This window comes from Pempheris klunzingeri, chromosome 24, assembly GCF_042242105.1.
Source record: "Pempheris klunzingeri isolate RE-2024b chromosome 24, fPemKlu1.hap1, whole genome shotgun sequence".
NCBI lineage: Eukaryota > Metazoa > Chordata > Actinopteri > Acropomatiformes > Pempheridae > Pempheris > Pempheris klunzingeri.
This window is the reverse complement of record NC_092035.1, coordinates 3874503-3890043: the sequence shown is the minus strand read 5'-3', so window position 1 is coordinate 3890043 and position 15541 is coordinate 3874503. Positions and strand designations below refer to the sequence as shown.

At 45.3% G+C, this 15541-nt stretch overlaps 1 protein-coding gene across 1 annotated transcript; it reads left to right on the top strand.

The window, feature by feature from the left end:
* The first annotated feature begins 1968 nt into the window (after positions 1 to 1968).
* On the top strand, positions 1969 to 14148 carry LOC139223457 (sodium- and chloride-dependent GABA transporter 2-like). Its single transcript, XM_070855362.1, has 15 exons — positions 1969 to 2033; positions 3153 to 3397; positions 3721 to 3855; positions 6017 to 6157; positions 6253 to 6340; positions 6447 to 6579; positions 7949 to 8083; positions 8607 to 8710; positions 9068 to 9192; positions 9827 to 9939; positions 10028 to 10165; positions 10269 to 10371; positions 11835 to 11935; positions 12147 to 12317; positions 12427 to 14148. The coding sequence occupies exons 2-15, from the start codon at positions 3184 to 3186 to the stop codon at positions 12580 to 12582; spliced, it is 1857 nt and encodes a 618-aa protein (XP_070711463.1). The 5' UTR covers positions 1969 to 2033; positions 3153 to 3183; the 3' UTR covers positions 12583 to 14148.
* Positions 14149 to 15541: the final 1393 nt, after the last annotated feature.

Sequence of the window (15541 nt, the reverse complement as noted above, 5' to 3'; positions counted from 1 at the left end):
AACATGCTGTATCAAACTGATTCCAAGGATAGGGAGTCTTTTTCCAGTAACCTCATAAAGCCTGTCAGCAGATCAGACCTGATTATTAGGATCACTTTGGGGTAAAATAAATGATAGGAAATAACATTTTCCTACTTGTTTCTCCCACTGGTGGCTCGATTAAGGAGTCGTCCTGAGTGGTGAACAAACACAGACTCCATCCTTATTCTGGCTTTAAAAGGGAGAGAGAAAAAACAGGTGGCATAGGTTTTAGTTAACCTGCTAAATTGAATAATAATATTGCAAAAAATGGAGGGAAAAACAGCGTGGTCTTGAAGCGAGCTTGGAGACACTTGTAAGTAAAGTAATATGTCGTTTACATAAAGGCTCGTCTTGGCTTGGAGCTTCAGTGGTTGTGTTTAAATTTCTGATGAACTATTGCAGCAGCTGATAGACTATAAATAGAAAATACAGATGGTAATTGTGCACATCTTTGTTGAGCAGTACTGTGAAACATTAAGATGTGGTGACAGCAAGCATATATATATCCATTGGATAAATACCTCCCCGAAATCAATGTTGTCAGTGTTGGATGAATAGGATTGTAGCATCTTGTGGAGGAGTTCCAACTATTGTAATGCTTGATCTTGATTGAAGAATGCATGTGTGCATACATCCACAAGTCAAAATGCAACATTTAATTCATACACCTGGGAATATAACCTAATATGTCCATGCTCTTGAAATGCAATTTTGTGAATGAAGTCTGTGGAGCAGAGTGTTAGCTGGGGCCTGGATGTTTTTACTGTGGCTATAAATGCTCTGCTGAATGAGCACAGGCAATGACACAGGCCATTAAATGTGCTGAGAGCTGCTTGAGTTCACCTAAATGGGTAAAGACGTCGAGACCGTTCGCAGGCCAGAGTCCACACCAGTAACTCACTGACAAACACACTGAGTGGACTGGTTTGATTTTATTCTATCACTACAGCAGCACAAAATTCTGAATTCTGATAGTTACTAAAGAGGAGTGAAGAACAAATATGGAGCGACCCAATAATTAATGAAATTCCTGAATAAGCACGTGGGTAATGGTGAGTTACTTGAGAACTTGGGAAACACTATATAACACTAAATTACTAGTTCATGAACATCAGTGAAAGCACATACACGCAGACACTTTCTTCATGAATAATTCCCGTTTAATGTTGAATCAGTTACTAAGTTGCAAAAAAATAGGAGCGGGACTTTCCCTCTCAATCCTAGGGGGGAAAAAAGTGCACCCTGGATACGGACGTGCACTGGCGACATTGTGTTACCAGTAAGTGTGTATGTATTAGGTCAGATTACTTTGAAATGTAGTCAGTCACTGAATACAAATTACAAAAAAATCTAATCTAATAAGAATCCTTTTGGATTCAGAGGCAAACCTTGAAAGTATTGCACCTAATACTAAGAAAAGCAGCCAAAAAAATTATTCCGTTCACTCTTTGAATGCAAATAAAATGCATTTTGCATCAAGTAACCCTGGACTATGTCACTAATATCAAAACTTATAATGTAATATCAAGGTTTGTGACCTGGGCTGATCACAGTTACTTGTGTTTTCTGATTATGTTATCCTGATTCCATGTAATCCATTACTACCCAACCCTGGATATATCAAGATAAATTGCTAAAATGGCAGCAGGATTTTAAATAAAGGAAGCACAGTCACTCCTCTACTTGTTTCCTACCATAAAGTGTTCATTATATAATAAATGATAAAATACTGACATGGATAAAGATATACTTTATTCTGTCAGCATCATTACATCATTAGTTGCCGTGGAAACGTGGAAACGTGTGTGCGTGATCATGACGTAGAGGATACGTTACACTGTCACGGTGACGTAGCGTCATTTTGTAACCTGCTTGTTGCTGGCAAAAGTCCTCGCGCCAGGACCGACCCAATCACGGGTCGGGAAAATATAGCAGCTCCCGGCTGGAACAAACCATTTGACTCCCCTGACATGGGGGCGTCCGAGGTGTAGAGACCTGCAGGAAACACGGAGGTAGGCAGCGTAATGTCGAATTCTCTGCCATATGTGTTTTCATACGACGTACCTGTCGAAGATTAAATGACCCTTTCGCCGTTTTTGTGTCAGGCATCAGTTACAGAGCATCGCGAGACTAACGCTCGCCCGTACGGCTCAGTTCGGCTAGCTGAACGGTCCCACGGAACCATTACATGTGTAACCTACAGCGTGTGGACAACAGAGCTAAAAAAAAAAAAAAAAAAGAAGCCCGAGGCGTCGCTAAAATGATTATTATCCCCGTTTTTAAGTGTTGTTTTCGGCGGTGATAGCGGAAGGTGGCTTAAAAAGTTCGCTTAGTGCCGTTATAGCAGTGTTTATGTGGTCACATGGCACGTGCCGGACAACACAGTGAGGCTAACGTTACGATGACATCTGCATCAAGTTCCGCAACCTCTGCTTCTGTAACTGTCCTCTGTGGAGTAGAAAGAATGGAGATAACTCCGCCTATGTATCACACCAAAAGGCAAATCACACCCACACATGTCTATTTTGCTCTAAATGCTCCATCAGTAAATCCTCCAATGATACCACAGAGTGTGACTCAATTGGAAAAAAGTGATGCACAAAGATCCCTGTGCAAACACTGATCAGATATGATGGAGATTTTGATGCTACTGGAGATAAAAGTGTGGTTAAAATACCTGAAATCAATGTTGATGCTGTGTAAATCTTACAAAAAAGTGTACACACATACATGTAAGGCTATATAAGATACACAAGTGGTTTAAAGATGTTCCTTGTGAGGCCTTAACTTGTACTCAACAACAATGTGAGAAGAAGTCTCCATCCAGATGTGCAAGCTGGACAAATTTAGGCTTTGGCTGTGCTGCACGGTGCAGATAAAGAACACACACCCTTGGAAATCGTCCTTCAGACACACAGCTCAGATAAGGGACACAGCCAAACCAACTGTCAGAAAATACCCACGAGTTCTTGCCGTTCACTCCAGGCTGCGAAGATGTGAGTGAAACATCTCTTGTGCTCCGTTTTCCTCACAAACCGCTTTCTTTTGACTTTTGTCGTCCTCAAACTGGCTTTTTTTGCGTCGTTGCCCTTCCCTCTTCTCAACTTTTCTCTTGTCGTCTTCTTCCCCAGGGGCGTGTGTGTGTCCCTGCCAGAACCAGCCATGGTCGACAAAATCCCCCCACAGCAAGGAAACCCACTGCTGGACAAGTTCCACCAAGGGAGCCTCCCCAACGGGAAAGAGGCCACCAAGGACAGCCTGCATGCTAGGGGCCAGTGGGCTACCAAGGCTGAGTTCCTGTTGGCGGTGGCGGGGCAGATCATCGGCCTGGGCAACGTCTGGAGGTTCCCATACCTCTGCTACAAGAACGGAGGAGGTAAAGCACGTGGGGGGGACGAAGAGGGGAGAAAGTGTGAAAGTATGTCCTGCTGTAAATTCTGTCCTTGACTCCCTCTCAGCTCTCTTTCTGCCCTTTCCCCTTATCTTTTCCTCTTTTCTCTCATTATCTAAAACTGGGGAGACATTTTTTAGAGATAGATCTGAGGTTATGTGTATTTTATATTGTTACACCTATAATATAATATCTAATGGTTCATTATGGGGTCTAACTTGGTTGTAAAGTTCTGATTACACTTGAAACTGGGTTAAAGTTATCTGGCTGAAGGTCCTCACCATAGCCGCTGATATGTGTGTGTCCAGGTGTGTTCTTTGTACCCTACCTGTTGTTCCTGGTGCTGTGCGGCGTCCCCCTGTTCCTCCTGGAGACCTCCCTGGGACAGTACACCAGCCTGGGAGGGGTCAGCGCCTGGAGGACCATCTGCCCTTTATTTGGAGGTACAGTTATCTACTTCTGTCGTCAGCAGACGATGTCAGGCTGCCGTTTGTGCTGTTGTTGTGTTGCGTTGCAAATTTTTACCTGCATGCAGGTTTCATTTAGGGCTAAAAGCAATGATTATTTATTAATTTTCTATTCTCTCTGTCCATTAACTGTCAAAACATAGTGGAAAATTGCTATTATAATTTACCAGAGCTGAAAGTGATGGATTTAAAACAGGAAGATATTCAGTTCCACTTATGCCAAAGAAAAGCAAACAGCATCGTGAATAGCACAAATAAAAAAAGACTTTTCACTCCCTCTCTCTTCCACAATCTCTTCTGCTTTCCTTTGTGCTCTCTGCTAATCTTTCAAAGCATTCCTCTGTCCACATTAATACAAAACCATTATCAACAACCTCAGTGCAATCAGAGGATTTGGTGTCCCCTGCCAGCTGCACGGCTGTGCACGTAATGAATCTCGTGTATCTAAACATGACAGGAGTGCCAACTCGCTCTCCGCCTGCCAATAAAAATCCATTTGAGGTAGAATGTCTCGTGTTGGTGGTATCGCTGTGGAACAGTTACACCAGGAGCAGAACCTGCTACCATCAACGTGATGCTTTTGAATAAATAAAAGACTGTGTGAAGTTATTGAAGTCGTACATGTGATTGCGGTAATTCAAAGCCCTCAGGAGTGGAAGCTGGTTTGAACTATGAAACATTTGGATTGTAGGACTGAAGCACTGAAGTATCAAGGAATGACTTATGGTTTTTAAGTAGACCAGTACAACAGTCTCCATGTGTTTACACTTTTCCTCTGGATATCAAGCTTGGACCGCCCAAACAGTAGAGGAAGACTTTGTTCCAATCTGCCCGAAGGTTGTATTTATTTATAGGCTCAATGACTAATTGCTGATGTTTGCATTCATATCATTTATCATGGCCATGCTGCCCTGTGGCCCACAGATGATGTTGGTAGAAGGTGTTCACTGCGAAACTGAGCTAATGATGGTCTCGTCATTAAGTCTCTTTTTTTTAGCTGTTCAGGAGCTTTTGGTCATATGACATGGTCTTCTGTGACAAGTGGGCAAACTCAGTCTGCTTTGAGGGCTAAAGAGAGTCTCACCAGTATGATTGAGGGCTCCAGGGGGATGGACTTTGTGGTGAGACTGTTTTCTTTGAACTATATTTTGATGGTCCCTGGAGCAGTTTCACTGTTTGCTCAGTGACTCTTGAGCAGCGGAGCTCTTTGCCTTTAGCGAGTGTGAGCAGAGCTCAACTTCGCTTCTCTGCCAACCTGCCATGCAGTTTCCTTTAAAGTAAAACAGCTCTGAGAAGAGCAAAGTTAATTTACTTCACCCACCCCGCTGTGAGAGTAGCAACCCTCCAGCAACAGCCATGCCTCTGGGGAAAATGTGAAGGAGGCTCAAAGAGGTTATAGGAGACAAAATGTTCCAGTTAAACAAATGTTCTCGTGTGCAGGTGCAGCGAAGGCCAGTAGCATGCTAGCTGGACCACCTGGGAAACGCATTGGGAACAGAATATGTGTGCGCTCCATATTGCCTTTTTTACCAAGTGTGGCAACGTGCTGCTCTGCCCCTCGGCCCATATGGCCCGCAGATGCACACACACATTTGCGCGGGGTTGCCAGTATTTTGTTGACAGCTAGCTGTGCGAAGGCCATATGTTTAGCACAGGGACAAACTGCTGTAGCGGCGCATCAGATATGCACAGTACTCCCTCGCATTGTATACAGACACACTTACACAAACGAAGATATGCTTCTGGAGGAATTCCTCACTGGTTTGCACATTTAATTTGCCATCATACGATAAAAGCCTGAATTTCATTAGAGGATACCACAAACGGCTAGTTGTCTGGGCAGACGGCCTCCTCCCTGTAACCCACTCAAGGCCTCATAAGACCGACATTCATTCTTACTGGAGATATACTAGATGTGGGCTGCAAGTCGAGTGTCTCAATGAATGGATGCTTTCTTCTGAAACTCAAGTGACTTGGAACTGATAATAGAATAAGTGGATGAATGCCTTTGAAGCTCTTTTATTTGTGTTACTGTGACTCTCCATGCCCTTATCTGGCCCTGTAATCCTGCTGTACATCAACTGACGATACGATCTGCTTGTGTAAATGGTCGCGCCCCTCATCCGTGTCTCTGCAGGCCTCGGCTACGCCAGTCAGGTGATGATCCTGCACGGCTGCGTGTATTACATCGTCATCTTGGCCTGGGCTGTCTTCTACCTGTCCCACAGCTTCCAGGCGGAGCTGCCCTGGTCGCACTGCAACAACACGTGGAACACTGGTCAGTAGAGACAGGGAATAAGAATCTGCCATTCAAATTTGAGGCCTCTGGGGTAATTTGGGTGTATTGTGTGTGTGTGTGTGTGTGTTCTGCAGAGGCATGTGTGCAGTTTGACCACAGGAACCAGACAGCCAATGGGAGCCTGCCTGAGAATGCCACTTCCCCTGTCATGGAGTTTTGGGAGTGAGTGCAGCTTCCTAGGTTTCTCATCAGTGTGTTTTGCAGTATTGATCATGCATTAACAGCAGTGTGTGTGTGTGTGTGTGTGTGTGTGTTTGTGTGGTTCTAGACGAGAGGTGCTCCGTCTCTCCAGCAGTTTAGATGAGCTGGGCCCAATCAGCTGGAAGCTGGCTCTGTGTCTGGCCTTTGTCTGGCTCGTCTGTTACTTCTGTGTCTGGAAGGGGGTCAAGTCCACCGGAAAGGTGAGCAGGGCGACGACTGCCTCCCCACCGTGCCTGGGGGAATTACAGCTTCTAGGCTGTCACGGGGCTTGTTTCTTTTTTTTTAAAGATTAGTCAGTAAGAAGCAGGTCATCATAACTTATTATAACCATCATAACATCTGCTTCAAGAGTGCAATTATGTTGTATGTTGTATGAGCTTGAGGCAAAGATACTGACTCGTGTTCTTTCCAGTCTTCTGAGACACAGTTTCTCTTCATACCTTCTCTTTTAATCTGTCTGTTTGAGCCAGTGCTGTCTTACATTAACGTTCTCTGTCCATTTCAATAGTGTAATGTGATTTTTCATCTTATGTTCCAGAACTTGCCTGAGAATCATCAAGTTTTTAAGTTTTCTTCAGTAACAAACTAATCCAGTGACAGTTGTCTGTACATTCATGGGTACATTACAAGCAGGAACTGCCAGCAGCTAATTCGGCATATTCAGTATGGTGCTAATTAAAACTATACACTAAAATGTTGTAGCCTCACTGAATCCAAAGAACTAAGGGGACTGTAGTTAGAGCATGTTGTGTCATCCGAGAGCAGAGAGCACAAGGCCAGATAAATAGCAGCGTCCATGAAGCTGGTGGCGTCTTGCTCAAGGGCTTTTCAGCAGAGCAGGCGCTTGTTTATTTCATCTGACTTATTTATTAGACCGCGTGACTGCTGCCCTCTCGACAAAAATGGATCCTGGATCTGAAAGCTGCCTTTGCCTGTTCCCACATCTCAAGAACTGAGGCGGATAGGTCACAAATGAATAGGAATAGGCATCAGATAGTTCCCAGGCCTTCAGAAAGTACTGCAGCAGGACTTATGGACCGAAAACTACATTTAAGGACTTGTTTGTAGTTGAAATGACAAGTTGAGTTCCTAAAGAGGTTCCTGCACTGCAAAGATTCATTGGAGAAATCCAGAATGATAGATTTTAGTTTCTCTTCTTGAATGTATGATGTAATTAAGGAAACAAAGTGCACACAGAGTAGGTTCTTTCATTCATTTAATGGAGTCATTGCATTTTACAGGTTTTACCATTAGATACTTTGAGATCCTTTGATTTTCTGTAAACCAGGACACATCCAGTCATTGTGCCCTTTTTAACCAACTTAGAAACGGAGCATAAATCTCCTTTCACATGACCAGCAAATAAAATCAGGGACTGGGCAGTGCAATGATTTTGTAGGACTTGTTTGTCGTGTCGCTGCCACCATCCGTCAGCGGGTTTTAAGACTTTCCAGGGTTCCCTCTTTTAGTGCCCGAGCGCCGCTTGACAGCATCACAGACGTGCCCCTCCTGTTTTCTCTGCCTCCGCGCTGTCCTCACCACATCCTCTCCGCGCTGTGTACATTCTAGGTGGTGTACCTGACAGCCACCTTCCCATATGTCATGCTGTTTGTGCTGCTGGTGCGCGGTGCCACCCTGCCTGGAGCGACCCAGGGCATCATCTACTACCTCAAACCCAACCACACCCGCCTGGCAGACCCACAGGTACTAAAACACAAACACACACACACACACTTGAAGATATTTGAATTAAAGACAGATATTTTGAGGTGAATTATATGACACTCATTATTCAGTAAAATGATCCTGAGAATGAACAGAGCCTTACCATACAGACTGCAGGTATGTTTGAGGGTTCAAAAGTATGTCAGTGTTCAAAAGTTTCACATAAATCTGCACACTTTTTTGCAGTTCAAGGCCACATTTGATACACCATGTTCACACAGTGACAGAACAGTTGGCAGACATGATTGTAACACCACCAAAGTGCTTGTGGGATGCAAGTGATTCGCCTCTAAAGCTACTGTATAGCAAATAGAAAAAAGGAGGGACTGGAAAAAGTAGATTTCTGCCACTCTTCTTCATGAGAGTTAGCGGAAATAGGGATGGAATGCTTCAGAGGTGAGTAAGTAGAGGTTTGGATTAAATACATCACTCCCAGCACATTCAGTAACGCCTCCTTTCCATTTTCCTCCTCTCCCCTCCTCCTGTTCCTGTCTCCCCACAGGTATGGATGGACGCAGGTACCCAGATATTTTTCTCATATGGAATCTGTTTGGGAAGCCTCACAGCGCTCGGCAGTTACAACAAATACAACAATAACTGCTATAAGTGAGACACTTGGTCACACACAAACACAACAGCAGCAGCAGCAGCAGCAGCTCTAGCTTCTCACACTGCACTTTCAGACAAACCCCGCTGGTCAGATGGCTTCCAGAAGGAATGGCTGGAATGAACAGAGAAAACACACTGATACAGCCACACCTTAAAGAAAAGCCCTCGCTGCCATGTTTCCCACACTCTAGGACTCCCACTCACACAGAGACCATCCAGAGCTGCACAATACAAGATCAAGACCTCACTGGATTCTGCTCCAGTCTTACTAAAGGAACTTTGATTTGTTTTAGCTAATATTCTCTCCCAGTCCTACATGAATGAATCGTGTTGTGTGTGTTTGCGGCCTTCCAGGGACTCCTTCCTTCTGTGCCTCCTGAACAGCAGCACCAGCTTCATCGCAGGCTTCGCCATCTTCTCCGTGCTGGGCTTCATGGCCGAGGAGCAGGGCGTGGACATAGCCACCGTGGCCGAGTCAGGTGAAACAGGGTTGGAAGTAGAAAGGAGAGATAAATAAAGAGCAGCTCACGGATGAATTCACTGCACTATTTCATGCTGACTTAAAATGTAATCTAAAACTATGAGACACGTCATTAGGAATCCACACTATCCTCTTTATATCCATTTGCTATAAGGAAACAGAAACCCAGTCAAATCAGCACCACCTCATTTGACAGTCAAATGAACTCTAGCTTGACCCGGCGCTTACCCTGCTAACAAGTAGGTCTGTGTCGCCAAAGCCAGAAATAGCTTATTCCTCCAAAAACTATTAATCTGGATTAATCCACGGCTGAAAATAGTCCCTAGCAAATGCCTCATGTATTCCTGTCCGAGTAACGTTTTATTTACTTTAAAATATTATTATCATTATTATATATTCTCATAATTATCATTAAAATGTAATATATGAGACCAGTTTTTACAATTTACCCAAAACAGTTACAAAACTCCTTATTTAGATGAAAATAAACATGTTTGTATGTGTTTTGGTTAAACTTGGTTTCATTCAACATAATAAGAACTAGAAACAGGATTCAATCATATCTGGACTGGACTCTTGACATGACATGTATCTCTGTTGTCCATCTTATTGTTCCTGATTGGTCCTCCCAGGGCCGGGCCTCGCCTTCATCGCCTACCCCAGAGCTGTAGCCATGATGCCTGTGCCCCAGCTCTGGGCAGTCTGCTTCTTCCTCATGATCATCATGCTGGGACTGGACACGCAGGTAGAAACGCACACGCAGCCTTAATTAATTAAGGCACTGACTGAATCGTGACACACCCGCTGACCCGGCCTCCCCCTCTGACACCCAGTTTGTGAGCCTGGAGGCCCTGATGACGTCGGTGACTGACCTGTACCCCCATGTGATCAGACGAGGCCACCGCAGAGAGCTGCTCCTGCTGTTTGTCTGTGTCGTCTGCTTCCTGGTTGGGCTGGTCATGGTCACGCCGGTAGGTCAAAGTCAGGATTGAAGAGTGTGTGTGTGTGTATGTGATCCTCTACTATGTGGTTTTTATGATGTGGTATATGCTTTCTGCTCTCTTTTGTGTGCAGGGTGGTCTCTATGTGTTCCAGATCTATGACCATTTCTCCTGCAGTGGAGCCAGTCTGCTGCTCCTCTCCATCTTCCAGTCTCTGGCCATCGGCTGGGTCTACGGTACACTCCTCTGCTCCTCTCCGTGTTGTCTTTCTATCCTCTTCTCCTCTCCTTTTCACATTTTTCTTTGCTCTTCTCTCATGTCATTTTCTTTCATTCCTTTCTTTCTTTTTCTTTCCACTCTGCTTTTCTATCCTTACCTTTCCTTTAGTCTCCTCTCCTCTTCCTCTCCTTTCCTCTCCTACCGTCCATATTCCATGTCTGAATTTAATTCAGTTCTACTGGAGCTCATTAGTCCGACAGACAAATTCCGCATTCTGCCAAATTAGAAAAAGCCTTAAAGTTATTGTTGTCACTAATAAAGAAACAACACTAAAATCTGATAAACACACACACAGTCAACTGGTCCACCCCCTCCCCTCCTCCTGCATTCCAGTTGGAGTCAGTAGACAGTATATTAACATGGCTGCAGCTACCCACTGTTGTAAGGAGACTGGCTCCTAGCCAGGCCCCTGTCTGTCTCCTCGGGCCCTAAATCAGCCCCCGGGCCCCGTCGCCTCTCAGTCTCAGTCTGGCGGCCCCAGGGAGCCCCTATCCCAGCAGAGCCGGGGCTCTAGAGCATTTACAAAAGCATTGTTAGTCTAAGTGTTAGATGGGTGGTGCCACCATCATACATCAGGGCAGTAAGTACGCAATATTTGATTAAAAAGCGAGACCCAGAACTATGAAATGTAAAAAAAAGTAGTGCCATCGCAGGTGATTACAAATAAGCCGAGCAGGGTAGCACAGAGTGTGTGTGTGTGTGTGTGTTGGTGTGTGTGTGGGGGTGAATATGAATACCAACAGAGCCCGTTTTTATGGCTGTAGTGGAGGAGAGGTTTGAAACACAGCGGTCAGGACACCGGTGCACCTTCACCCCTTTTTTATGACTGTGGGATTTTTCCATTTTTAAGGACTCTAACACACGCTGACACTCTTCTGGTGCTCGGTACGCGCTGAGGGAATTCCTCTCTGCAGGCTTGGGTGTTTTAGAAAAGGGACAGCTGCTTTTACCAGATGAGTCCTAAAGATGTTAAAACCAGCTCTCAAATGATACATAAAGAGTTGTTAGTTGTATTTTAGAACATTGTACAAGTAGCAGATTTTATATGATACAGTATTTTTAAATGAAACCTTTCAAAGTTTACATGCTGTGTTTTGATTAAAGTTGAACATCTCTGGATTTTTTCCTCTTTTAATATGAAATATAATGGCTGTGGACACAATATTGGCCCATTATGTTATTTTGTGTCTTAATTAACCACAGGCCCTCCTGCTGCTGCTGATTCTCTGCTGCCACATAGTAGAAACAATGAGACACTGGGCTTAAGTCATGTTTTCTTTTTCTGGTGCCGTCCTATAGTGGTGGATTCTGGCAATAATCCACCCACATTGAGCCGTGCCACCAAGAACAACACGCCAGTCATTAACCAAACCAAACCACGAGTCCTCACAGTGTTGTGCTGCTCCACTTTTGCCCGCAGGAGCCGAGCGCTTCAGTGCCAACATCAGGGATATGACCGGCTACAGCCCCCTGCCTTTCTTCAAGCTGTGCTGGAAATACTTGACCCCAACTGTGTGCACTGTGAGTGACCCCCCCCCCCCCCCCCCCCCCCTCGCTGACCTGCTCTCACACTGTTTGCTTGCTGTGAAATAGTACACACATAAACGCATGTTTGGGATATCATCCAAATTCCTCTGTGTGCCTGTCAGTCAGTCAGTCCGCCCGCCTCCTGTGACACATGAGGGCTTTCCTTGTGAAGACTAACTGGCCTCCTTCTTCCTGCCTCCTTCAGGCTACCTTTATGTTTTCCCTGGTGCATTGGTCCCCGCTGACCCTGGGGAAAGGCCTGGTCGCTCCAGCCTGGGCCTCCGCACTGGGCTGGGTCCTCACGTTCTCCTCCGTCTCCCTGCTTCCCATCTGGGCCATCTACGCCCTGGCCACCACTCCGGGAACCCTGCCACAGGTTACACCAGCGCTCTTTTTAAGTCATATAGAACCGTGTGCTAATGATGATAGATTATTAGCCATCCTAAAGCTGTAAACTAACTGGGATTTTCTTTGGCGCCTTCTAGCGTTTCCAACGCCTGTGCAGCCCTGCCAAAAACTCCACACTGGCCCTCCGCCACCTCCCCACTGACAACTCCACGCTGCCCTACAACTCCGCGCTGCCGCTGACTGAGAAGCCAAAGGAGCTAATCACAGACCTCATTCAGGATCGTAAGATCTGATAATGGTCAGTGACGATGTAGCGCTGAAGGCTGGTCGGCCAATCAGGCGTGGCGAGGGGGGAGGTTTGAGGTTAGAGTTAACGCTGCTGGGTCCCATCTGAGGGGCTGGATCCTGGTTTCTACACTAAATATGCTGTGATGAACGGCTGAGGCCTGTCGCAGCTCAAAAAAATGCACTTATGTTTGCCTGAACTTGGGGGACACAACTCAGGTATCCACAATCCGCTGAGGACGGCTCCTTCACAGGGTCCACCCCCCCCGACTGGGACTCAGCTGGCTTTATCTTGTAAGACCTGTTAACAGCTACCACAGATGGTTACTCTAAAACAGCACACACTCCAATCTGCCTGAAACGCACACCTTTTCTGTTATTTACCACTTGAATCACTGTACTTGTGGACCATTTTGTGGCAGCCTTTTTAGCCACCCAGCTAAATAATAACGCTAATTTTCAGCAGTCACACAGAGTAACTTAGCCCACCACTTTACTCTCCGTGAGAGTTCGCTGCTTATGTTCGTACGTGAGCTTAGCTTTGACTCTCCACTCTGTGTCTCTGTTGTTCGGTTGCTGGAATCACCTCAAATGACTCTGTGAGTCAGACATGTTTCATACAAAGTGTTTGTCCGGCCTTTTTTATATGTGCCTCAGCCTCTGTGATTTCCATATCATGAAGCCTAAATGGTTCATAACATGCCTTACATCCTGACCAGAGTGTGCTCGTGCAAGAGGCGCATCAGCCAAACACGTTTTACGCCTAACTCGATGTCCTGGTTATACTTTATTGCTGACGAAATGTTTGAAATGTGTGGTTACTTGTTTTCATCCATTCTTCGTGTTTACTTTTTAAAGAAAATGGGCTGGAAAGTTAGTAGTTTTCATTTTAGCGTGTCCCAAATTCACAGGTTTTTAGGTGCAGTTTAAGCTAAATGAAAGGCGTTGTTAGCGTGTCTTCACACTGCACCAAAAACCACTCAGACATGCAATAATCGCGATTGAATCGGCATGTACAACTGCAATATTTCTGCTGCTGCGTAGACTTAAAATCTATCTGATAGATAAAATCTATTTTTTATTCTATGCCCAAAATTGTGAACTACATATATTGAAGTCTGTTTTTAATAAGGAAACAGTTGCAAAACAACCCACGCCTCTCCAATGTGATCCTCTGTGTAGAGGACTTTACAGTGACTCGCAGAAGCACTTTGAAGTGCAAATGAGGAAATGGCCTATATGCAGTGTAGGGGTGTTTATATTTATATACTATGGGGATGAGGAATATCTCATGAGTGAGTGTTGTGTGTTCAAGATGTCTGAAGTTAAATACGTTCCTTTATGCAACTGTTGTTTTTCCATTCAGAACCTGGATCAGGTATATACTCCTGAGATTAATTTAACCAGAAGCAAAACCCATCTGGTCTCATCCTAAAGGCTTTCTTTTACTGCCAATGTATCCAAGTGTGTTAAGGTGTCTGTTTACAGGTGTATGGATCCGCCTTTTTATTTTAAAGTGGGCTTCTTTTGTATGTGTATCATTATTTTCTTTTTTTTTAAGTGAATATATATAAATTCTGGACTCCAGCGTGTGCTGACTGTGTTCATTTCTTGTGGAAAAAGAACTTGTGTGTGCAGGTGTGTGTGTGTGTGTGTGTGTTACCCAGAACAGAGTATACCTGTAGCGGAGGCTAGCCGTCACCCGGGAGACGTCGTGCTCTCCCTCGGCGCCATGGTAACAGATGCTAAGAACACACCTGGCCTCTACTAAGGGAGAGATGGAAGAGATGGAGGAAAGAAGAGTTGAGACACACACACACACACACACACACACACACACATCAACTATTGAACCATCGCAAGAATAAGTGCTGTAATTGCTGTTCCCTTCATCTGGAGCATTTTCATCCTGATGGGAATTACTGGTTTAACATCCATGAAGGGAGAGAAGAGAGGGATGGAGTGTGTGTGTGTGTGTGTGTGTGCAGAGGAGGAGAGGGAGTCATGGAGACTAAAAGGAGGGAGAGTTGAAGCCATGGGTGGGGGGGGGGATTCTGACACCACCACTTAGATGGAGCTTGGCGGTTATGTAAAAGGCTTGTCAATTAACCGTATTGGATTCCCTCCCCTCCCAGCCACCGTAGGAAGTGGGCCGGCCCCAGCGCACGCACACGTGGCTCGGCACGCGGGTTCACACACACAACTTGTTTTGGTGACAATACTGTATGCGGCCTGCTTTGCACGTGTGATCCGGGTTACTGTGTAATTGTGTGTGTGTGTGTGTGTGTGTGTGTGGATAACGGGGGCGGTTTATGTCCATATGGTTGCCTTGGCATACATCTCGCTTTCAGATGATGGGGATTAAAATGGTCCAATGGGCTGAGTGTGTGAGATTCAAAGAGGAGAGAGGAAGAGGGAGGGAGAGGAGGACATTGTAGGGATATGAGCCAAAGCGTGTGTGTGTGTGTGTGTGTGTGTGTGTGTAGTCTCAGTATAGCATTGAAAGATGCTGTGGAAAGTTGCCTCATTTTTTGCTCAGGCTCAGTGCCACCAGTTTGCAGCTGCAGTACATTTCACCACATCTATTAACAAACCTTTCTGTGTGTATTTCTGGGGATTAACTCAACATGCTTAGTTCATGTGTCTCTTCACACACACACACACACACTTGTACCATCTTTGACATCACACCGTGCTGATCAAACATCCTCTCTCTCCTTTACGGGCGTCCGTTTACTGCAGGTAATACACTTGACAGTTTGGTGTAAAGGAGAAGCAGGCGGCAGCGGGGGGTGGTGGTGACTCGAGGACAGAGAGAAAAAGAGGCGGGTAGTGGGGGTGGGAGGCACGTTGCATAACAGTCGGGTGATTTGGACGTTGAAGTTGAGCTCGATACTGGATCCACTCTGCAGTGGTCACCGTGCTGATGCTGTGGAAGACAAGGCCGTAGTATTGTCATGCTTGGCG

What these genes read in the sequence shown, in the direction of transcription:
- LOC139223457 (XM_070855362.1), top strand. Translation starts at nt 3,184, where the DNA reads ATGGTCGACAAAATCCCCCCACAGCAAGGAAACCCACTGCTGGACAAG. An exon ending in CCTGTCATGGAGTTTTGGGA is followed by an intron (nt 6,341 to 6,446) that starts GTGAGTGCAGCT and finishes GTGTGGTTCTAG; the next exon opens with ACGAGAGGTGCTCCGTCTCT. An exon ending in GGCCATCGGCTGGGTCTACG is followed by an intron (nt 10,372 to 11,834) that starts GTACACTCCTCT and finishes TTTTGCCCGCAG; the next exon opens with GAGCCGAGCGCTTCAGTGCC.